The sequence below is a fragment of the Eumetopias jubatus genome, unplaced genomic scaffold (assembly GCF_037043125.1).
Source record: "Eumetopias jubatus isolate StellerSeaLion01/CBP00866 unplaced genomic scaffold, mEumJub1_p1.0 scaffold_26, whole genome shotgun sequence".
Classification (NCBI taxonomy): domain Eukaryota; kingdom Metazoa; phylum Chordata; class Mammalia; order Carnivora; family Otariidae; genus Eumetopias; species Eumetopias jubatus.
In genome coordinates this window covers 2,123,902-2,149,515 of record NW_028274832.1, presented here as the reverse complement: position 1 = coordinate 2,149,515, position 25,614 = coordinate 2,123,902, and the positions used below count along the sequence as shown (strand labels likewise).

General features: G+C 43.8%; 1 protein-coding gene across 17 annotated transcripts in view; it reads right to left on the bottom strand.

Annotated features, from left to right (window-relative positions):
* Nucleotides 1-25,307, bottom strand: part of LOC148162041 (putative phospholipid-transporting ATPase IIB) — a 55,887-nt gene extending 30,580 nt beyond the window's left edge. For 7 of the 17 annotated variants that reach the window (XM_088020377.1, XM_088020376.1, XM_088020372.1 and 4 more), the window contains exons 1-2: nt 24,980-25,292; nt 4,102-4,275 (exon numbers count right to left, since the gene is read on the bottom strand). In XM_088020377.1, the coding sequence (XP_087876503.1) occupies nt 4,102-4,275; nt 24,980-25,095 (290 nt within the window). In that variant the 5' untranslated portion in view covers nt 25,096-25,292. Of the gene's footprint in view, nt 1-2,305; nt 3,318-4,101; nt 4,276-8,369; nt 9,356-10,430; nt 10,780-24,979 lie in introns of those variants that run through there. The other 10 variants (XM_088020379.1, XM_088020382.1, XR_015767224.1 and 7 more) reach the window with 9 other exon arrangements.
* Nucleotides 25,308-25,614: the final 307 nt, after the last annotated feature.

Below are 25,614 nucleotides of genomic sequence, written 5' to 3'. Positions count from 1 at the left end.
ACAGTTTACACCAGCATCAACTTTCTGGTTCGATGCAACCACTGGGGGGCGCCTGGGTGGCTCAGTCAGTTAAGCGGCTGCCTTTGGCTCAGGGTCCAGTGATCCAGTTGCACCTGGGGCTCCCTGCTCAGCAGGGAGCCTGCTTCTCCCTCTCCCTCGGCCCCTCCCCACCTCAGGCTCACTCTTTCGCTCTCAAACAAATGGATAAAATCTTTAAAAAAAAAAAAAAAGAAAGATGCAACCACTGGGGGAAACTGGGTGAAGGATAAGCAGGACCCCTCTATACTAAGTTTGCAATTTCCTGTAAAGCTGTAATTATTTCAAAAGAAAAGGTTTTGTTTTTTAAGATTTTATTTATTGAGAGAGGGGGGGAGTGAGAGAGCATGAGCAGGAGAGAGGGGCACGGGTAGAGGGAGAAGCAGGCTCCTGATGTGGGACTGGATCCCAGAACCCTGGGATCATGACATGAGCTGAAAGCAGATGCTTAACGAACTGAGCCACCCAGGCGCCGCCAGAAAAGTTTTTTTTTTTAAATAAAACAAAGTAAAAGGATGAAAATCATATACCATGCAAATACTAATCAAAGAAAGCTGGGAGAGAGAGAGAGCAAAAGAGAGAGACAAACCAAGAAACAAGTCTTAATAACAGAGGACAGACTGTCGCTCACCAGAGGGAGGTGGGTGGGGGAGGGACACAGGTGAAGGGGATGAAGGAGGGCACTTGTGTTAAGCACAGGGTGACGTATGGAAACCTGAAGCTGATATAACGCCGCATGTCAACTAACTGGAATTAAAATAAAGAAATAAAAATAAAGAAAGCTGGTATCATTTCATTGAAGATAGACATTATGAGCCCACATAGAAGAAATATTATCAGATAAAGATCAATCCAACAGTGAGTTAGTAACCCTACACTCGCATCATCTAATAACATACTCTAAAATATATAAAGCAAAATGACATAATTTAAAGCAGTAGACACATCCTCAAAGATGTTGAGACTCACACAAGCTTCTCAGTAACTGATAAGTAAACTTCGAATATGAATACAGAAGATTCAAACAAGACTATTAACAAATTAATCAAATAAGTGGATAAAATCTTTTTAAAAAAAAAGCAACACAGAGCAACACAGTCAACAAAAAAGGACAAATTCTTTTCAAATACACACAGAAAATTGACTAACACTGCCCATATACGATGAATCATAAAGTAAGTCTCAACACATTACAGAGACTGAAAGAAAAAAATCCCAAGTATGTTCTCGGGCCACAGTGGAATTAAGATAAAGTCGATCACATGGCACCGGGGTGGCTCAGTCCATGAAGCGTCTGACTTCAACTCAGATCATGATCTCAGGACCCTGGGATCCAGCCCCAGTGTCTCCAGTCTCCCAGCTCAGCAGGGAGTCTGCTTCTCCCTCTCCATCTGCCCCTCTCCCACCGCTTATGCTCTCTCTCTCTTGCTCTCACTTTCTCTCCCTCAAATAAAAAATAAAATCTTTAAAAAAAAAAAGATAACAGTCAATTACAAAAAGATAATCAGGAAAATTCCTGACTGGAAATTAATCAGCATGGTTCTAAACTGAACATCAACTAAAGCAGAAATGGCAATGTAAATCAAAATATTTTGAACTAAATAGTAATAATAATACCATGTGTCAAAACTGAAATGCATCTATTTTTAAAAAAGAAAAAAGTACAATGCTGGTGACCTGAGAATCCATCTAACGAAGCCAGAAAAAGAAAGGCAAGTTAAACTCAGTATGAAAAAAATTAAGGGCAGACCAGACTTCAATGACACAGGAAGCAGACATCCTAAGAGGGACACAGTGTCACTCATACAGTGTCCCAGAGAATGTTTAACCTGAATCTAATGGCGAGGAGACCTCAGACAGACCAAAACCTGAAATGTTCTATAAAATACCTGTTGTGTAGTTCCCATAAACATCAATGGAATGCAAGACAAAGTTAGGGCAAGAGTGGCTCCAGATTCATGGAGATGGCTCATGGAGATGGCCACCTAAATGCCAGGCCAGCCTAGAGAGGAAGGGTGCTCTGTGGGCAGGAGACAGAGCTGTGTCAGAGCAAAATCTCCTGAACGTGGCAACTGCCTGGTGGCCATGTACGAAAATAGCCTCTTCCTAAGAAACATGCACGGAACACTAAGATCAAAGAGGAGTGAAGTAACAAGCAACCTCGTCTGAAATCACTCTGAAAATAACAGTGAGATATAAAGAGAATGGTCAATAAATGTGGCAAAAGATTAAACATTAGTGATCTTAGGCAAAGGGCATAAGAGGAATTCTTGCAACTTTTCTATAAGTTTGGATTTATTTCAAGATAAAAGTGAATTTATTTCAAGTCTGGATTTATTTCATGATAAAAGCTTAAAATTTCAAAAGCAAAGACAACACCAGAAGTTTGGCTCTTTGAAAAGAACTGATAACCTCCTATCAAGATTAACAGGGAAAAGGGAGAGATAAATTAACAATATCAGGAATAATAAAATGTGACATCCCTCCAGAACCTCATACATTTTCTATTACAGGAATTTATATATTTGAAAGTAGATAAACCCCTTGAAAAGCACAAAGCATCACAAGGGACACAAGAAAAAACAATTCTGCATAGCCCTGCAACTGTTAAAAGGAATTAAGTCTAGACAAGGTTAAGTACCCCCAAAGAATACTCCAGGAATATTGGCTATTTAACCTAGAAAATGTTTTGTGAAAAAACTGTCTCACTCATTAAAAATTAGTAACACAAGTCAGTGATTTCTAAAGCCTTGTTTAGCCATGAAATTGCTTCTTCATATGAACAGCTTACAATATACAGGAAAGATAAAGACAGACACTAATTGGAAGCTGAGAGGGGGTGATAAGCCTAAATCCTGCTCAGGCTCACTTCCCGATTCTGCGTGGTCGATCTCTTTGAGGGATTCCTCAGAGTCCCTGGGAGTCCACACACCACTGTTTGAATACCACTATGTGAGCCGACCCCAAAATCAAATTGGTTGTAAAAACATCTTTTTACAAACTTCTAAAGAGATAATGAGGATGATATATAAGGTATCTTTCTACAATGACTTGTATCTCTTTTATGGTCAAAGGGATCTAAGTTCATGATGGTTAAGAAAGGCACTGACCACAAACTTTAAAGAGCAGAAAGACTATCAAAGCAGTAATTTATTCGACATACCCCACTCAAGTTATGTTGGCATCAGTCAGCTGAAATCTTGCTCTACCCGTCCCTAGGGCTGGAGGACAGTCAATGGCCAAGTGTCCTAGACACAGAGTGTGGTTTCACAGACCAGCCTCTAAAGTCAAGGGTGAGCACAGCTGATGAAGTTTATCTCAACCACCAGTGAACTTGTTTAAATATGAGCAGGTCTTACCTTTGTTTCTTTCTGGTTAAATTTACTGAAGAATCTTCTTCCAAGTCAAAGCATTTGAGTCAAATAATACACAGAGTTCCAGTATTATTAAACTGCATTTTACAGGCCCATAATACACAGAGTTACAGTATTATTAAACTGCATTTTACAGGCCCCTACCTGCCTTTCTGGATGAGAGCAGGACCGAAGATGGAAGAGAGCACGGTTTACAAATGCTGACACAGTGACCAGAATTGACTCTACCATGCAATCAATACAAAACCACTAATCTTTCTCCACTTTCTAAACATTTAAACGTCGCATGAAAAAAGTGAACTTGAGGACGCCTGGGTGGTTCCGTCGATTAAGCGTCTGCCTTCAGCTCAAGGTCATGATCCCAGGGTCCTGGGATCGAGCCCCACATCAGGCTCCTTGCTCAGCGGGGAGTCTGCTTGTCCCTCTGCCGCTCCCCCTGCTTGTGCTCTCTGTTTCCCTCTGACCAATAAATAAATACAATCTTTAAAAAAAGAAAGTGACCTTGGCATTCTGTCCTTTTCTGATTAGCAATGTTTGGTTTTGACTAATGTTTAACACTTTCCGTTATGTCATTTCATTGAGAGTGTCTTCTTTATTTGATATAAAAATAAGTATGTTAGAAGCCGAGCTTCTAAATACCTTAACTGTATACCTGAGGGCATAGGAAATTAGGCAGCAAGAGATCACAAACCTGGTGCAGAGGAACTTCCATCCTCCACAGACAAACCACTCTAGTCCTCTTCTTCTCTGTCTGATCCTAGCTCGTGGTAACGTGTGGTAATCACTTTCATCATTCTCGAAGCCTTCTTCAGACATCATTAATGGCATTTCATCCAAATGGGCAGACTCATCTTCCAGCTGGTACCTGGTCAGAGGTAAGGAGAGAATGCTGAGGCAGGCCAAGCAGCCTTCTGTCACCAGTAAGGGTATTATTTAAGACAAGAGCTGGTCCCATTCTACTAACCACATTTTTCTTTTTTCTTCAAACTAAGCTGTCTACAGCAGAGGCAAACCATTATAAATAAGGGATGCTACTTTCCTTTACAAAAAATGTATTTAGCCAGGGTCAGAAGGAAAGGAACAGGCTGCCCAAGGAAGCGAACATGACCACGCTAGAAGGGGAGCCCTCCACAAAGCCACTGGTGTGAACAGTCAGCTCAACAGTACCACCCACTCATGGTGTTCAATTCAGGAATATAAAAACAATCACCCAAAATATTAGCAAAAAATGTATACTTCCAGGTCATATCTAAATACTCTGCTACAGATCGATTGGATGTAAAATGTGCCCAACTTTACATTCATCAAAGTCGTGGAAGTGACTTTTGAACTATGGAAGTATCTTCTTTTGAAAGGTGGGAACACGGTCCCTTGGTTTGTTGTCAGATTTGATATACGCAGCAAGGATGCTATGTCCCACTTACACTTACTCTCTGTCTCTGTTATTCCCTTTTCTGAATTTTCTATTCAAGGAAATAATTTCCTCCACAACCAGCATCCCTTTCAGAGTTCAATAATCCTCTTCTGATTCCAAAAACAGGCAGCCTACTGTATCAAGTTCCCATTTTATCTCTCCTCAATCACAGACATATGTACATTTTAAAACTAAAAGCTTACTTTGAGAACCAAAAATTCATCAGAAAGTAGATTGCAGAGCCCACGAATGCTATCTTATTTGATTTTACATCAAACCTGTGGTAGGTATTCACCTCAATTGTAAAAATCAGAGCACAGACCTGTGTGTCCCCGGGACATGATGGTAGTCACTGAAACTGAAATTTCCCATCGCACCCTCTGAAGTCCACAGACTTTATACAAGACAAATAAAACCAACCAAGCCCACAACTACAGCATAAATGAGTGCCAGACAATACTACAATCTACTTAAAGACAACAGCAAGCTGAAACAGGATAAAGTCAAAGGAAATCACAAAAAGCACACTCATCAAACTACTCGAAGCAAAGATGAAGGAAAAATTCTTGGAAGGAGCCAGAAGAAAACAACTCATTACATGGAGAAGCCCATCAATTCAAATGCCCATGGACTTCTCATGGAGAGAGATGAGGCCAGAGGACAGGAACTCCATGTCTAAGTGCTGAAAGGGAAAAAGGCTCAACCCAGAATTCTATATCCAGCAAAAAGATCCTCCAGGAATGAAGGCAGAACAAAAACATTCTCAGATGAAAGATAAAACTTGGAGGGTATGTTACCATCTGACCTCATACAAAAGAAAGCTAAAGAAAGTTTCAAGACGAAGAAAAATGATACCATCAAGAAACTTGGATTTTTGGAAATAAAGAACACAAAATTCTTTAAAACGTGTATGACTATTGAAAGCAAAAGCTGTCACATCATCTGGTGAAGTTTTCAGTGTAGAAAGATGTGAATTGATATGGCGGCTATCCTGTAAGAAGCAGGCAATTCCATAGCTTACATTAAGTGTAAAATATGAACAGTGAAAAGTTAGCTATGTATATTGCAATCCTTAGCGTGGAGCTTCTCAACAGCGGTACCATTAACATTTTGGGTCTCAGAATTCTGTTGACGGAGCTGTCCTGTGCATTGTGGAGCGTTCAACAGCAAACCAGGCCACTACACATTTGATGCCAGTAGCAGTATTCCCCCAGTCGTGACAATAAAAATGTGTCCAGATGTCACCAAATGTCACCTGGAGGACAAAAATCACTACCTACAAAAAAATAAAAATACTTGAAATATAATGGCATATAATGTTAAAAGATTAAAAGTAAAAAGATGGAAAAAGATATGATACAAACACTCGTTCAAAGGAAAAAAAGTAGCTACTATAAGACAAAGAAGACATCAAAAAAATAAAATGAAAGAACCGCCCAGGATAAAGAAGAACATTACATAATGATAAAAGATCAAATCACCCATAAGCTCTAACAATCATAAATGTGCATGCACCTACCACCAGTTTCAAAGTACACAAAGTATGAAATATGTAAGTAAAAGGAGAAAGAAACAAATCCATAATACTGCCGGAAGACTTCGTAACTCCTCTCTCAGTAATTAATGGAAGAAACAGTATCAGAAAGGACAGAAAGACATGGTCAGCACTGTCAGCCAACCTACCCTGGCACTCCACCCTGTCCGGCAGAATGTTCTCATCAAGTGCACCATGAACACTCATCCCCACGGACCACAACCTGGGCCATAACACAAACTAACAAATTCAAAAGAACTGAAATTAGACAAAGTATGTTCTCTTACCATAAAGGAATTTCTTTTTTTATAAAGATTTTATTTATTTATTTCACAGAGAGAGACACAGCGAGAGAGGGAACACAAGCAGGGGAAGTGGGAGAGGGAGGAGCAGACTCCCCGCTGAGCAGGGAGCCGGATGTGGGGCTCGATGCCAGGACCCTGAGATCATGACCTGAGCTGAAGGCAGATGCTTAACGACTGAGCCACCCAGGCGCCCCATAAAGGAATTTCTTTTAAAAATCAGTAACAGAAAGGGACGCCTGGATGGCTCAGGTGCTTAAGGGTCTGCCTCAGCTCAGGTCATGATCTTAGGGTCCTGGGATCGAGTCCTGCTTCTGGCTCCATGCTCAGTGGGGAGTCTGCTTCTCCCTCTTCCCTTCCCCCCACTCATGCTTGCACTCTCTCTCTCTCTGAAACAAATAAATAAATCTTAAAAAAAAAAATCAGGGGCACCTAGGTGACTCAGCCAGTTAAGCGTCTGCCTACAGCTCAGGTCGTGATCCCAGGGTCCTGGGATCAAGCTCTCTGCTCAGCGGGGAGTCTGCTTCTCCCTCTGCCACTCTCTCCCTGCTCATGCTCTCTTTCTCTCACTCTCTCTCAAATAAAATCTTTAAAAATAACTTTAGAAATAAATCAGTAACAGAAAGATATTTGGAAAATCCACTAATAACTGGCGGGGGGGGGGATTTGGGAACAAATTTGGGAAGCAGCATTTGGGAACAAAACTGTCACGATGCTGGAGAATCATCCAATTCTTCACAACTGCAAATGGAAACTTACGAACAGCAGAAATTCTACAGAGATCAGCACCTTAAGCTAGAACTCACACTCAGAACGAGTCACCACAGGACAACCTGATGTCTGCCTGCTGGTGTGATACAAGAAGCAGCAGATCCAGCATTCCTGCCAACACATGTACACATTTACCGTATTTACTCAATCCCAGAGCAGTGGTTCTCAAAGTGCAGTCCCCAGAAATTCTTGGAGCCACCCCCAGAAACAAGAAACTTCTGGAAGTAGCCTACAGTTGGTATCAAGAGCCCTCGCACTCTGCTGCTTGAGAAGCACTGCTCTGGGGCTAATTTTCACGTGACGGGGAGTGCACAAAATAAGAGCACTACACCCAACTCCAGGAGGTACTAATCCAGACACTACCAACCACCAGCCTGGACTCTTCAAAAATGCCACATGAGAAGAAAGAAAACCACCACAAAGATTTCTCCAAATTAAAAGAAATTAAAAAGATATAACCAAATGAGGGGCGCCTGGGTGGCTCAGTTGTTAAGCGTCTGCCTTGGGCTCAGGTCATGACCCCGGGATTCTGGGATCGGGGGACTCCCTGCTCTGTGGGAAGCCTGCTTCTCCCTCACCCACTCCCCCTGTTTGTGTTCCCTCTCTCACGGTGTCTCTCCCTATCAAATAAATAAAATCTTTAAAAAAAGAATGAAAATGGTGAGTGCTACTCCAGATGGTCAGGAATATCCAAGAACAGAATTATTTCCATTCTGCTCTAAGACGTTATTGAAATACATCTTCTACAGTACATAACAAGCTTTAAATGTATATGAAGTATACACACAGTGCAGAGTACATAAACGAGCTTTATATGTGCCAACTTAGCAGTCCCTCAGGGAATCTGTGGATGTGGGTGTTCACACACCTGCATGTGTGTGGGGGCGTGTGCATGTGCGGGTATATGCAGTGACGGTGCCAGGCAGTCCTTTGCTTACTAGGATTCTGTGAAAAGGTCAGAAGGCAAGATTCCAGAAGACTCCACCTTCTTGAAACTTTATTTTTTTGAAACAGGTGCCTAGCTGTCAAGAATCCAAACACAAGTGGGGCGCCTGGGTGGCTCAGTTGGTTAAGCGACTGCCTTCGGCTCGGGTCATGGTCCTGGAGTCCCGGGATCGAGTCCCGCATCGGGCTCCCTGCTCAGCAGGGAGTCTGCTTCTCCCTCTGACCCGCTTCCGTCTCGTCCTCTCCATCTCTCATTCTCTCTCAAGTAAATAAATACAATCTTTAAAAAAGAAAAAAAAGAATCCAAACACAAGTGGAATTCAATGACTATAAAGATGTCCTTGGACAATAAGGCCAATGCTGACCTGCTACCTAAGCTCCTTTTACCATCTTTTTAACATGTGGTAACTAAAAAAATAAGCCAGCAAGTGGATTACTGAGTTAAAGGTTACTGAGGTATCCCCCACTGTTGGACAGAGAAAACATTTATAAATTCCCACTAAATAACGTTTCCGTGCAAATATCTGTACACAGAACTTTCTCCATATTTTTACATGAATTCTTTCAAAGAATCCCAGAACTGCAATAGTTTGTACAAAGTCATAAGCTCTAAAACACTTGAAATATTATTGCCAACTGCAAATTTAAACTCCCACCACTGAGTGCTATGAATAATGCCAAAAGCAATTTTACCTCACCCTCATCAGATGAGAGCTAAATACATGTACCCTTCGCTTAAATAAAGGGAGGAAAATGGCATCTTGTCATCACCGGCACTGATTCACGTTTGCTAGCACACGGGGTCCTGCACTACTACTTACAAACTGTGGCTAAGGCTGCTCCCCATGCTGTTCAGTGGAGCTGGGCGTATTTGGGGCGTGTGCACTGGGGGCACCCCCGGAACTAGGACCCTCTCCCGTGGCACCAGCCTCCTCACAGGTAAATCTTCACTGGCCAGGAACTCAATGTGCCCCTTCAGCAAATGTCACCAGAACTATGACGGTTTTTGTTAGTGATGTGGTCCCCAGTGGTCTGCCCTAACTTACCTTTGCCCATAAACCCTGTTACTTCCAGCGAGCATTTCTACGAAATACGAAGTTTTGCAGGGATATATATACTATACAACAACAGAAATGGCGATGTTATTTATGCAAGAGTCCATCTCTTCCACACTGATTGGTAGTATCTCTTAAATGTATCGTATTAGAGTAATTTGGGCGCAAGAAAACAGGACTTTAACCTACAACCACATGGAACTGGACTCTCTGCAAGGACCTACAGGAGGAGATGCTGCATATTGACACCCTGACTGTAGCCCTGTGAGTCCATACGGTTCTGACCTTCAGAACTGGAAAATAATACATTTGTTTTAAGCCACTACATTTAGGATAATTTTAGAACAGCAATAGGACACTGATACAACTGCATAGCAATTAATGACGATTTTTTTCTTTGTATTCTGAGTCAATTTGACAATCCTGCTTCCCGCGACCTCGCTCTCATCTTTCCTCCCTCATGTGAAACGGCCCTCGGATAAGAGAGGGTGGTGAGGTGAAGACAGAGGTGCTCTCCTCGTGGAGGATGTAAGTGTGCCGACGGCCTGTGCTGAGGCTCCCCCGGGCACTCTGGTGCTTCAGTGCAGTGCCGATTAGGCATCGAGGGGACCCGACACACAGCACACGACAAACACAGGCACCACCTGCCCTGAGACCGTAAAGCAGAGAATAAGCCTGAGGAGACGGTGGGCAGATCTTTAGCAAACACTAACCACGCAAACACTTCTCCTCCTCCCAATATAATGTCATATAAAAAATAAAAACCACGAGACCTCTGAAAATACTGGAGTACAAAGAGTACGTTAGGCTGAGGACCCCAAGAAAAATCACCTCTCAAAATCCTTACAGGAAGGTGAGAAAACGCTCTGCAAGCCGTTTGGCTGTGCTGGGTACATACCCTCAGTCACCTGCTGAGCACCACTACATGCGTGCCCACACTGAAGACACGGCAGTCAGTAACGGACACAGCTTGTAACTCACAAGCTCAGACTCACTCACCAGGAAATCTTAAATGATAGCAGTGGCTACTGGCGAGACAGTCCCCTAGCCCTTGGAAGGTGCCGACTGAGCTCAGGCTGCAGGGGCTGCATCCAGGTAGAGGGGCAGGGTGCGTGTGGAATGACCACTGCGGACGGGAAGGTAGGGAAGGTAGGTGGGGCAGCGCACAGCTCAGGAAGGACTGCCAGTCCCCCAAGCTCAGCCACAGCTATCCGTGAGAATTCTGGAACTGGAGCTGGGACACAGAAGGCAGCCTGCTTCGAGATAACTACAACTGTCAACTCCTGTAAGGAGAGCGACGAGAGGTCTACACCGCTCTGCAGATTAGGACGCCCAGAACAGCTGTCTTCTGAAAGAGAAAACACAGACAGACAGACACACAGGTAGAAAGGATTAGAAAGTGTTTCCCATAAAAATGGAAGATTAAATACACGACTGCCTTCAATACCAAAAACACTGCTTTTTCTTAAAGCTGAAACCTACAGAACAGAAAACAAGAGATGATAACAAAATGCAGAAAGCTAGAGAGCAGATAGATGGATGGTAAATAAGCAGATCCAAGAAAAACAGGGGTCTCAGCACAGCCGCGAGGAGGCAGGAGAACCCTGGGACCCCGGAGGGGCGGGCCTGGCGTCAGGGGGACCTCTGAAGCGGGCGGGGAGGGAGGAAAGAGTAGGAACTGACTGAAAGCTACTGAAGACCATCTGGATCCTCAGGTGACCCCTCCCAGCTACAGAGCAAGGGACAGCTACCCCCTGGGGGAGGGAAAGCAGAGGGCGAGGCTGAAGGAAGGACAGTGAACGTGGGTGCAAGCCAGCGTGGCCTCCCTTCCCTGCTGCCCAGGTAGAAATTCAGCGTTGAGAGGAGGAGGAGGGACAGGAGAAGCCGGCGGCCAGTGTTTGCTGAAACTGTCAGGCATGAATTTAAGCACCTCGCCTACGTTCATTTAATTCCTAGTTTTAGACAATTAACATAGGAAATTCTTACTATAAAAAAGAAAAATAACTGAAATGTCCAAGACCAAAGGTGGTCTATCCATACCACGTGACATCACCCGGTTTAAAAGAAGTAGGCAATGTGACGTGTGCTATGGCACGAAGCTTGAAAACATTTCGCTCAGTGCAATAAGCTAGACGCAATACGACAGACCCCGAAGGGCTCCACCTCCACGAGGTGACAGCAGTCAACTCCACAGACACGGAGGTACAGAAAGGCTACGGGGGCCGGGGAGGGGGGACAGCGAGGCGTCTCCCGGGTGCAGAGCTTGGGTTTGGGAGGAGGAAGGAGGCCTGGGGGCGGGAGGTGAGGACAGTGGTACAACAGCGTGAATGTGCTCACGGCCACTGCACTGCACGCTTGGGTAGACGTGCTTAAGATGGTAAGTTTTATGTTAGGTCTGATAAATTTTTTAAAAAGGAACACATTCTATAAATATCGCTGAAATCCAGCTTCCTAGCAGCCGCGTAACCCCCGGAAGATGGGTATTTCCTCATCACTACCCACATCTCCAACATACGAAGCTGGTTTCTACCCTGGGGTCGGCCTGAACGCACCACCAGGCCCCTTCCCCTCACCCTCCTGCCGGCTGCCGCAGTTAAGGAACTAGAATCGGTATGGCTATCCTGGAAAAGCCAAATCCTCACACACCAGGCACATTCAGGCAAGAGTTTGATCACTTGGGGAGCTGGCCTGTCAATGAGACCAAACACCAGAAGGAGAGAGAACACTCCTGAAGGCCTCCTGGACTGTGAGGCCCTGGAGAAGGGGGCTGGGGTCTACGGAGCCCTTCCCACAACCGGGCACCCAGGGTACCTGTATTCTGCATGGTCCAAGAAGAAAAGTTTAGCGCAAATGAGAAACTTTTACAGCACATGACAGTAAAACCATTCCTCAGAAACAGTTCTCACAAATAAAATTTAAAAAAAGCAAACCCTTGGGTGCCTGGGTGGCTCAGTTGGTTAAGCGACTGCCTTCAGCTCAGGTCACGATCCTGGAGTCCCAGGATTGAGTCCCGCATCGGGCTCCCTGCTCGGTGGAGAGCCTGCTTCTCCCTCTCCCTCTGCCTGCCTCTCTGCCTACTTGTGCTCTCTCTCTATCTCCGTCAAATAAATAAATAAAATCTTTAAAAAAAAAAGCAAACACTTTGAATGACAGATGAGCAAAGACAATTCATAAAAAAAGAAATACAGCTGTACTTAGAGAACTATGTGCAGCCACATTAGGAACTCTAACCCTTCCCACACACACCTGAGGGACCGCCCTGGGCGAGCGCTGTCCCAACGAGGACAAGCACAAGAAGCGGGCTGCCTACTTGCAAAGGGAGACGTGCTGGGAAGACTCTAATACAGAAGGCGCGAGGGCCAGAAGGAAGCCGAGTCTCAAGAGGAGACACCTGCATGAAAGGAACCAACCACAGAAGGTCTTGGGAGACCTGGAAGGGGCTGCAGAGCCTTGAGGGCTCAGGACTGGAGAGAAAGCCGGGGCAGCTGGAGTGGGCAAGGCACGGGAGGGACACCGGATGCGGCTGAAGGGGTGGGCAGGGCTGAGTCCCGTGGGCACGGCCTGCCAGGATAAGGAGTCTCACTTTAACTCTCAGGGGAAGGGAAGTCAGTGGAAGGTTTTAAGACTAGGAGTCATTTTTGTTTCCAAGAGAACTTCTAAAACACGCAAATTAAAACAACTGAAAAAAATTCTTCACCCTTAGCATTCTTAACAGTCTTGGTTAATGAAGCACTCTTAATGGCTAGCAAGAGTGTGAACAACTTTTATGGAGGACAGTTTGTGAAAATGCCCTGACAGCCCTTTTTTGTAATGGGAGTAACTTTAACCATAGCTTCTAATGATCCATGAAAGCAAATATTTGAAAACATGAAAAATGTACAAAAGATTGATCTACCAAGATGACCATGACTGTGCTGTGCTGCTTAAAAGTCTACCCAAAAAGCACGGAAGACTTTAGTTCCAGTGATGAGACCCGGTCCCGGGTGTCGGACACCCACACACTGTCGCTGACAGTAGTAAGGCGGAGGGAGGGCCTTCCGAGAGTCACAGGGAGGAGCGGCAGCACCTGTCCCCGCCCCGACCAGCACCCAGGGTCCCCTCGCTCCAGTCACCATCCACACACCACACAACATCCCCACAACAGGAGACTCGTCATTTGAGGGGCTCACACAAAAGCTCCTCTCAGCTGTGAGGGAGCGGGCCTAAAACAGAGTCAATAGGTTTCCTCAGAAAAATTCCTTTTTTCTCATTCTCTGCATAAGATCACTTCTTTTAAAACAGTCAACTAGAAAATGAATATTTATACAAAATGCAATTAAAATTCAAAATGCCACTTAAATATATTATAATATAGTATACAAAATGAGATTTTTAGTCTTTTTCATTAAGTTCTTTCAGCGATTGTGCTGCATTTTAGCAAAAGTCACAATCTTATCAAGTTTCATGCTAGAAAAGTAGTACAAAGAGTCTGAAAGATAATGAACATAAGCAACATCACGTTTAGTAACCTCCACTTCAGAGATGGAGCCTTTGAACTGGCAAGCAATTTATTCCATTTCCAAAGCAATTTTCCTATCGTATTGAAAATTTTACCTCAGTATTTAAAAACAATAAGATGATGAATAATGGATTTTTTCAGAGACAGGATAAGCAGAAAATCCTAAGTGTCTGTGTTGCCTAGTGTCATACACACTTAATTGGTTTGTCACTCAAGAAAAATCAACGTTTCCAGCAATTAAGTATAATTCTGGAAACATATTTTTAAAAAGAGTAAAAACAATGTGAACAAAGACGACAGAACAGATGATACCAAACCCAAGAGTACTGCCACACTAAGAAACGGAGACAACTCTCTTAGCTGCTGCCAAAGGTTTAGAAAAATTGGGGACCTTCAACAAAAAACACTCAAGTACTAGAAGGTGCGTAATTTACATGTATCTAAGTAAAAGTAGGTCAATACAGTAACTAGCTTAAACTCACATTAAGTATGTAATAGCCTTATTGTTTCCATTTTGAGGAGAAGCATTGCTGAGAAGCCAACTGATAGTAAAGGGAGAAACCATTTAAAATATGCCTAATGCTTAAACCTTCTTTAAGAAAAATAAACACTGCCCTCTTTGCCTACATGTTAATAGAGTAGAAAAACAAAGCAACAAAGTACTATAAAGAAATGGGTATGTTTCCTTCATCAAACACAGCTTCCAAGTTCAAGCGTGTCACTGATGAGTCACTAATAAGCAGCAAAACTGTATACTGGGAAACTGGGACTCTTCCCTTCCTACAGTAGCAGAGGAGTTAAACAGCAGAATAGTTGTGTAGAAAAAAAAAAAAAAAAAGGAAAGGAACATTGCCTGAAAGGCACGCCTTGACCTCAGCAATAAAAAGAAGCAAGACGCGCAAGGGCCAGTCAGTGCCCACGCCCGGAGATGCCCCCCATGTGGACTATGGACACAGTAACCTCGGAGCCACCGACTCCTCTTCCACGGCGTTCTGTAAAAAAACCTCAATACCAATTTCTTAACATAAGAAATTACACCAATGCTATACATGAATCGAAACAAGCCTCTAAATTAGAGTAATGGGACAATATCTAATATTATGTAAACGCCAATCCAGAAATTAAAAACATACGTGGGCCGATTAGCTCAGGACACATGACCCAGTTATACCCAAAACTGTCATGTTCACAATCACCAAATCTATCTTCATGCTAATACTGTCAGCTGTAGAAACTACAGTGAAACAGACCTGTTCTGGCAGGTTTAAAGAATTTCATGAACTCGAGTGAACTACAGATCCTTAAAAATATGTCTCTGATTCCAAGGAGTCCTGGGCCTGAGCACTTTGATAAACACTATCTTAAGAATCATTTGGTAGCGGCACCTGGGCGGCTCAGTCACTAGCGTCTGCCTTCGGCTCAGGTCGTGATCCCAGGGTCCTGGGATCGAGTCCCACACTGGATTCCCAGGGGGTCCGCTTCTCCCTCTGCCCCTCCCCCTGCTTGTGCTCTCTCTTTCTCTCACTCTCTGTCAAATAAATAAATAAATCTTAAAAAAAAAAACAAAGGAAGAATCATTTGGTACTTGAAAAAACCTTTTCAGCTGTGAAAACACAAAAAAGAAGTTTCATCTTTATAACTAGAGTAAAGGCATTTTTTTAGATCATAACTGTAAAATTTTTAAAGATTCAGAGGAAATCGTGTATAGACACTCATTCTGAGTGTCTATAAAAAAAACTGTGTTGCCTCTATTAAGAAACACACGAATATTTTAGAGATAATCAGACAAGAGCCATCTGTTCTCAGCATGACTCTCTTCTCAAACACTAAAGTTTAACCATTATAATATTGCAAATGACTCTAGGCAGGGCCAAAAGCCACACTGCAACATGAAGCAAAGAATAGGTACTAATAGACATGGATAAACACAATGATGTCCAGTGTCAGTCATTCTCTTTTCAAATGTGAAGATAATTTGAATGACACGGGTACCATTTAAAAGACAGAAATGAAAAATATCAAATTAACAAATACCTTACTTTTACCCACCTATACATACTACAAGAAGAAAATCAATGCCTCACATTAGTTCACAGAAAATGATCTTAACAAGTAATTGCACTCTTACTGAACTATTAAATACTATGCGTGGGACACAGCATTTCATTCACCTAGTAACTTCCAAAAAAAAAAAAAAAACCCACCCCCCCAAAAAAAACCAAGAACATCCTCCTGTATTAACCATACTCAAATCATATCTAATTTGTCCCCTTGAAATTTTCATAAAGTACAAACCCAATGATGAAAAATTTTATACCAGTTGTAATAATTTATGATCACTACATGTTAAATATATTGTGTCCTAAACTAGCATGATTATAATGAAATAAAAGTAGTTTCACTCCAAGGAAAACCTGAAAACCTTTAAAATACATTACTACAGTTCCTTATACCTTATGAACACAAAATGACATTTTTATATGGTCAAAAAAAAGCCTTTTAAAGCTCACAAAGCAAGAAAAGCCCGTGTCAAAGCTGTTTTTCTAACAACTAATTAGCTTTCAATTGCCAATGTGGAAGAAAAAGACCCCATAATATAAACTTTTGTTATTGGAAATAGAAGACTGAATTTGCACTTTTTATTTTTTTATCTATTTTTTTAGCTGTCTTCTAATTTACAGCACACATTTCCCAAAACAGAAATACTAGAAAAGCCATAATTTGGATATGAAACTTTACTCACTTTACAGTTCTGAAATATGAAATTAGAGATTTGTTATATACTAAGTCAAAAGTACCCTAAACACAGTTAGCTTTGTTAAGTATATCTCACTGCAGTAAGAAAACCTCCAGAGATGAGGTGCGGGAGGTGCTGAGAGGCGGGGCGCTAGGTCTCTCTCAGAGGTGAAGAAAATCTTCCAACCCTGCCCGTGGTGATGGCTGCATTTACCTTGTGAATACATAAATAGTGTATTTTTTGAATACACTGAATTTTACACTCCAAACGGGAGGCCTGTAGCCAAAACTTGTTAGTGAATGGAAAAATAAATAATAAGACTGACTTTCAAATACAAAGAGTAAAGACAAAAACAGAACAAAGGTAAATGACTCCTTCCTGCCAGTTCCAGAACAAGACTTGAGCAGACAGGGCGCCCTCCCCCTCTCCCCCATAAGTATAACCCTGGAGACGACAGAGGGAAAGGTGAAGAGAAGGAGGCAGACCAGGAGGGACCCAGACCCCAGAGGTCACACAACAGGGAGTTCCCAATGCGCTCCTTCAGCCTCATTTATCCCAAATTGTGTACCAGAGAGTCAGCAGCCAGAAAAACCATGGACATAAACCAAAGAGAGCCCCAAGAACAGCCCAGGCCCTCCTGCCCATCCCTACCACTGGGTTCACAGGAACCCAGACGTAAAGGCCCCCCAGGCCATACTGCAGGAGGCCAGAGGCTGCAATAAACAGGCATTCCTCCCCTCCCCAGACAAGGGGACATCAGCAGAGCCCCACGCGGCACCGCAGACCCCATGTCTGCCCAGCGGTGAAGGGGGCACCCTCTTCTCCCAGGTGTCAAAGGGAACCCAGCTTTCACCCCATCTGCCAGCAACAAGGCAGCACCACCTCATCCCACCTCCCTAACCCCAGTCCCATGGGGTGTCAGAGGAGGCCTGATAAAACAGAAGATTATTTGAATAAAGTCCAGAACCTCCCAGCATAATACCCAAAATGTCCAGGATACAATTTAAAAAAAAAAAAAGGACTCATTATACCAAAAGCCAGGAAAATCTCTAATCCTGAAGGAAAAATAACCAACAAATGCCAACACCAAAGGGATGCATATGGTGAAATTATCTGACAAGGATTCTCATATCCATCATAAAAATGTGTCTATGGGCAATTACAAACATACTTGAAGCAAATGAAAACAAACAAACAGCTATTTCAGCAAAGAAAGCTAATATGAAGAAGAACCAAATGGAAATTCTAAAACTAAAAAATACAATAATGGAGATTTGAAAACAATGCATAGGGTTCGGGGCAGAAAAGAAGAGACAAAGGAAAAGTCAATGAACTTGAAGAGTGAACAACAGAAACCAATCTGGACAGAAAATGGACTTAAAACAAATGAGGAGAAACTCAGGACGTTTGAGACACAAGAAAGATCTCACAAGGTGTCTCCAGAGAGAGTGTTAGAAGAGATGAAAGAGGGTGGGGCTCAAAAAGTTCTAGACAAATAATGGCTGAAAACTCCTAACCTGACAAAAGATAAAACTTGCAGATTCAATATGCTACGTGAACCCCAAACAGTATAAACCCAAAGAAATCTATGTCAAGACCCATAATAATCAAACTACTGAACTAAAGACAAGAAAAAAAGCTTGTAAGTAGTGAGAAATGACATCTTACCTACAGGAAAAGAAAACATTCCAATGACATCAGATTTCTCATCAGAAATCATGGAGGCCAGAAAGAAGTAGCATAACATTTTCCAAGGGCTTAAAATAGAAAAAGGACTGTCAACCCCAAATTGTGTATCTGGTGAAATTACCCTTCAGGAATGAAGCAGAAATAAGACCTTCTAAGACGAAAGAAAACTAAGAGAATTTGTTTTCAGCAGACCTACACTAAAAGAATAGCAAGGAATTCTTAGAACAGAAATAATAAGGAATTCAGGACCTTCAAGAAATAAGAGAACAACAGAAATAGTGAAAACATGGGTGAATAGAATAGGCATTTCTTCTCCTTTTGAGTTTTCTAGATTATGTTTGAGAGAGAGAAAAATTAACACTGATGTGTAACTCTAGTCATATGTAAGGGAAATATTTATGTACTTTTGCAAAATTAAAGTATTTATGTAATTGTACAAGATAATTACTTTACCAGTAAGGATGAGTAAAGGGATGTAAAGAGGTACTGATTCTTCACTTTACTAACACTGATAAAATATCAACACCAGAATACTGTGATGAATCACATATGTATAATGTCATATCTAGAACTACCACTAAATAACATCTATACAAAGACATACAGTGGAGAAACACCATAGGTAAATCAAAATGGAATTCCAAAAATTGTTCAAGTAACGCACAGAAAAACAGGAAAAAGAAAACAAAGAAACAACGCAGCAATCAAAAAGGAAAATGGCAGATATAAGCCCTAACTTGTCAATCATTACACTGAACATAAATGTTCTAAATATATCAATCATAAGACAGAGATTGGCACAGGCTCAGGTCTTGATCCTGGAGTCCCGGGATCGGGTCCCGCATCGGGCTCCCTGTTTGGCGGGGAGTCTGCTTCTCCCTCTGACCCTCTCCCCTCTCATGCTGTCTCTCTATCTCATTCTCTCTCTCAAATAAATAATTCTTTAAAAAAAAACAAAAACAAAACATAAGCCAACCATATGCTGACTACAACAAACTTACCTTAAATATAAGCAGGTGGAAAGTAAAAGGATGGAAAATTATATGCCAGGTAAACATTAGTCAAAATAAAGCATGAGTGGCTATATAAATGTCAGAAAAAGGAAAGCCCAGAGCAAAAATATTACTAGAGACAGATGGAAATTATAAAATAATAAAAGCATCAGTCCATCAAAACAGAGCAATCCCAAACATGTCTGCACCAAATGACAGACTGGCAAAACAGTAAAGTAAAAATTGATAAAACCAAAAGGAAAAATAGACAAATGCACAATTACAGTTAGAGACTTCAACGACCCACTCTCAACCAAGAAAACAACTAGAACATAAACTAGCAAAGATAACAGGATCTTATCAACATTTCAGAACATTTCACCCAACGACAGCACAATACACCTTCTTTTGGGCCCTGAAATTCTTGCCAATACAGACCATATTCTTGGTCACAAGACAAACCACCAAAATTAAATGAAGTAACACGAAGCATGTTCTTTAACCACAAAGAAATCATGCTAGAAATTAGTAACAGAAAAATAACAGCAAATTTTCCATACACATTCCTAAGTAATCCATGAGACAGAGGGGAAGTCTCAAAGTAAAACAAAATGCCAAAATTTGTGGGACACCGATAAATCAGTGCTGAGAGGGAAATTGACAGCACAAAATCCTTATGTTAAAAAAAGAGGAAAAGTCTCCAATCAATAATCTAAACTCCCACCATAAGAAACAAGAATGAGAAGATAAAAAATAAAACCTAAAGAAGCAATCAAAAAGAAGGAAAAGTAAAGCACAGAAATTAATAAAAGTGAAAACAGACAACTACAAAAAAAATAAGAAAAATAAAGGATAGCTCTTTGAAAAAACTCAAACCTCTAGTAAGACTAACCAACAAAGGAGTGAAGGCACAAACCACCAATATCTGAATGAAACAACATCAAAAAGATAGTAAGAGAATAGATGATGAACAACACTACACACATAAATATGGCAACTTTCCTGAAAAGGACCGATTCCTCAAAGGGCACAATCACAACTCACCCCAAACAAAATAGCTCATTTGAATAGCCTAGTTAACTATTAAAGAAACTGAGTTTGTAAAGTGAAACACCCAAAAAAGAAATCTCTTAGGTCCAGACGGTTTCACTGGGAATTCTACCAAACATTTAAAGAAGAGAGCAACTCTATTCGAAGTCTTCCAGAAAGCAGGAGAGAAGGGAACACTTTCCAAGTCATCTCATGAGGCCAGGCATCAGGGCTAAAATCTGACAGTCACTGCCGTTCCATTCATGGAAAAGAGACATCTACCGTCAAGTGCAATCTGTGCTCTGAGGGGGAACAGGGGCCTGTAGGAGCCAGCAGGGGCATCTAACTCTATCCTGGCTGGGGTTGAGATAATGGAAGGCTTCAAAAGAAAAGTAATTTTCGATGCTGACAGAGTCAGAAATATAGCCACTGAAATATGGAGATTTTAAATGCCAGAAGAAACAGCTAGAAGAATCCAAAATAAGTGCCTTGGGGGTGAGAGGCTGGGGTAAGGAGGAAGCAATAAGCGGAGTACAGAGCCACAGTATATTCTCATTAGCCTTTTACCATATGTTATTATGATAAAATACAACCAACCTTCACAAAATAACGTAAAAGCACAACTTCCAGTTTAAGATCCATCTCTCCCTGCTCCTCTTCCCTAAGCCCAACTATAAGCTTGGAAATAAAGCAAGAGCCAAACAAAGGAGAGCTCTGGAAGGGGGCGAAAAGGCAGCAGTGAAGAGGAAGAGGGTTAGGGGGGCTTGGGACCAAGGACTGAGAAACGACACAGCGGCAGGACGTCCTACAGGCCCTCACCCAACAGCAGGAAGGAGACAGGCCTGGCATTCCCTAACTCCCAACCCAGCAAGGAAAGGCAGCCCAGAAAGATCATTCCTCCCCTGGAGGGAGCAAGAGTACACCACCACCAGCAAGAGAGATCAAAAAGTGCCGTGGGAAACGGCATCCTTCCCCATGGAACTAAGACTCCCCTGTCCCATCGAGGGACAGGGGTGCATCTGGGCGGCAGCAGTTAGAGGAACCCTGCCACAAAAACAGGTTAGAAGCCTCAGAAAGCCCCTGTGTCCCCGTGGGCCGAGACGCCCCTCTCTTCTAACCAGGAGGGAAACCAGGCAGCATCACCAAGCACAGCCCCACTTCAGAAGCAGCCAGTCCAGGAAACCGCTTCTATTCAGGGCCTGAACTCCCCTCCTCTGCCACCAGAGACCAGAGCAGCAGGAAGCACCAGCAAGAGGGATTCCAAGGGCCACAGCGGTGCTGAGGCTCCTCCCCTAACCAGACACACCAGAACAGCCAGCAGGCTCGTGCAGAGCGGGTACAATCACAACCACTGCCCATCCAACAAGGCCTTTTCATCACATGGACTGACCATTCCTTCTCTTACCAAGAGACACTGGGCCTGGGGAGATCGCCTCTTCCTTTCAGCACGATAAGCAGGGACAAGAAGGAGTCCCAGTACACCACATAAACCAAGCACACCAAAAACTGTAACACAAAATTAAACTGTCACTGGGATCACAACCCACAAATGTAAGCCAGGACCTACAAGGTAAACCTAAACAGGGCGATCACCTGCTAAAGTAAAAGATATAAACAGAACCCACATTCTCCAGACGTAAGAAACAGAATGTCCAGGATAAAATAAAAAATCATCCATCACATCAAGAACCAGAAGATTCACAGTGTGAGTTAGAAAGGATAATCAACAGACACCAAAACTCAAATTAACTCAGATACTGGAATTATGTGACAATCATTTTAAGCAGCAAACATAAACATGCTTCAACAAGCAATAACAATTCTCTTGAAACAAACAGAAATTATAAAACTGACAAACACACTAGTTCAAATGAAACACTGCTGCATGGAATCAACAGAAGAGTGAAGATGACAAAGGACAGAATTAGGGAATTTGGGAACAAAAATCAATACAATGCACACAATCTTAACACAGAAAAAAGAAACTGGGGGGGGCGGGGAACCTAAGGGAATTATGTAACACTAACAAAAGATCCAACATTTGTATCACCCCAGTACCAGCAGGAGAGAGAAGACAGTGGAAACCAGAGTCCTTGAAGAAACTCCCCAACTTTGGTGAAACAAAACCCAACAGATTAAAATCTCTTACTAAATACCAACCAAGATAAACCAAAAGAAATCCACACCAAGATACATCACAGTTAAACTTGTAAAAATGAAAAACAAATAAGACCTTGAAAGCAGTCAGAGAGAAATGACACGTTACCCGCAGGGAAACGCCAACTCGCGCAGCAGTGAACTTCTCATCAGGAATCATGAAGGCAAGGTGGGCAGTAGCCAGTTTTCAAGGCTAACGAAAGAACTCTCAACCAGGAATTCTATACCCAATACATCCATCCTTCCGGAATGAAGGGGAAATAAGAACATTCTAAGGTGGAAGAAATTTCAAAAATTGGCTATAGGAAGCACTTCAAATAGAAGGGAATGGGGAAAAAAGAATCCTGGAATACAAGGAAGGAGTAACAGAAAGAGTAGAAACATGGGTACGTACATTAGACTATCCTTATAATCATGAGTTTTATAAATATTTGATGATTTAAACAAAAAGTGTAACACCATCTGATACTCAAGATAGGATATTTGAAGTGTAGGGGGAGAAGATGGGTAAAGGGACCAAAATGCAAGTAAGGTTTACACACTCTACTCCACAGACTAAAATACGAATCCCAACGCCCCATGGTGATAAGTCACATACGTATACTGCAATACCCAACAGAGCACACACTACAAAAACTACAAGAAGACCTACACTCAAAAACCCCGCAGAGATCTCCAAAAAAAGTTCAAATGACCTAAAGGAAGTCAAAAAGAGAAACAGAAGAGGAATGAGAATCAGAACAAAATAAACAAATAAGAAAATAGCACCTACACTCTAATGTAGCAATAATTAACTTAAATGTAAAGGGTCTAAATACACCCATCCAGAGAATGACAGAGTGCATAACGGAAAACAAGGATCCAACAAAGAGACTCCAAATTCAACTTAGGCTGAAAGCAAACACCATGCAAACATTAATCCACAATAAAGCAGGAGGAGATTTCAGAGCAAAGAAAATTGCCAGAGACAAAGAAGAACATTACGCAAAAAAAGAAACACTCTACCAGAAGACGTAAGAATCCTAAATATGTACACACCAAATGACAGAGCCTCAAAATACCTGCAGCAAAAACTGAGATGCAAGCCGCGACGGAAACCTATTGTGAAATAAATAGCATATTTCCAAATAATGATCTCCCCAAATCAAGCACTCAGAGAATTTCTGACACAATCACTGTTACAGGTACTGTCAAGGAGGAAAAGAGAAATGGTACTTCTGGCCAAACGCTAAACACAGGCACCTCAGTAGGTTCTCCTGTAACCCTTCACCATCCTGTAGGAAAACAACAGTATTCCCCCCCATTTTACGTCCCAGGAAATGGGCGTTCAGGTTAATGAGATCAAACAGCTAGTCAGTAAATGAGCCGCGATTCAATTCAGCTCTACAACATTACAACACATACTTTCTGACTCTATGTTACAGTTTCTCAAAGAGCCCAGAACCAAAGTTACTCTAAAACTCGAATCCTGAAGCAACTGGATATTGAAATTTTTTTTTCCTCTTCTGTACTAAAAGTTAGCAGCTTCTGCGGCACCTGTCCAACTCTCGACTTCAGCTCAGGTCCTGATCTCAGGTGCTGGGATCAAGGCCCGCCTAGGGCTCCACGCTCAGGGGGAGTCCGCTTGAGGTTCTCTCTCTCTCTCTGACCCTCCCCCCCCACGCACGGGCACTCTCTCAAATAAATTTTTTAAAAAGTTAATTGCTTCTACAGTTCCTTAGGAATAAAATTTCGATTAACTGCAGAAGACAGTACTTCCTCTTTTTATAAGTTCCTTTTTTATAAAATATAGTATTCCTCTCTTCGGGCGAGAAACAAGTTAAGTGCGAGCTGAAACCAACTAGGGGAGGAGGCTTCCATTTTCAACGAAAGGTCTCTATGTTTTAAATGGACGACTGAAGTGGGGTCCCATTAAACAATCTAACCTTGTGAAGTTCCGTTTCTCATTGCTAAAAGCAAAACTTCTGGCCAACGAACATGATTAAGTGCACCTGGGTTTGGCACAGAACCTGAGCCCTTTGCGTTTGTGACAGGTCGTGCTTCTCCACTCAGGTTTGGGCTTCGTGTCTGCACGTTCACGGTCCCTACGGGAACCACGCCGAGGCTCGGACAGCAGCAGTGTCTGCGGGATGAGGGCCCCGCCCGCCCGGCTCCCGTGAGAGCGCCGCAGCCGCACGCCGGCCCCCACCTCCGAGGGCGTCGATGGCCAAGGCAGCCCAGGACTGGGGCGGAGCTGGGGGTGACCCCGCCCGGCCCCGACGCTGGGTCCCGGGGCCTCTCCCAAGGGTGGACGCCCCCTCAGTGTGCAGGCGCGCGGGAGTCGGAGCACTGTGCGCGGCCTGCGAGCTGGGACAGACCCGCCGCCGGGGGCCGGGGGGCGGGGGGCCCGGACGGGGCGCGGGGGGAGGGCCGCCGCGGGGGGGAGGGAGGTCGGCGCCGTCGTTACCTGCTGGGCCGTTCGGCCCCCGGCCCAGGCCCGGCCGCGCTGTAGTAGGTCGCGCGTTTGCGGTTGGCCACGGCGGCCGCGCTGCGCACCGGGTACAGAGGGATCCGCTCCGCCATGTTCCGGCCGCCACCTTCCCGCCCCTTCTCGATTTGCTGCCTTTCCCCGCCCTCTCCGCTCAGCTCCAACCCGGCTGAGGCGCCGCCCGCGCGTCCGTGCCCGCCCCGCGAGCGCCGGAGCCCGAGAGCTTCACAGAGCGTCGGAGCCTGATGACGACAGCTTGCGGCGAAGGGAGGGCACAAAAGGCGGCGGCGTTAAGAGGCTCCGTCCCGCGTCCGGGCCCGATGACGTCAACGCCGCGGCGCGGGCGCAAGCGGAGGCGGTGACGCGCTGAGGCTCCGCCTCCCGCGCGCCGGGGCCGGATGGCGTCACCGCGGCGCGCAGAGGGGGTGTGTCCCGGCGGCCCCGCCCCGGGCTCTGGGCGCTGGGGGCTGGGCGCGTGCGCGTGCGCGAGGGCGCGCGCCGGAGGCCGGCCCGGGGCTGTGCCCCAGGTGCGCGTGTCCGGGGACGGCGGCGGCCGCGGCCCCCGGAGTCCTGCCTTTCCCGGTCGCCGGGGACTTCCCGGTCCCTTAACTCGC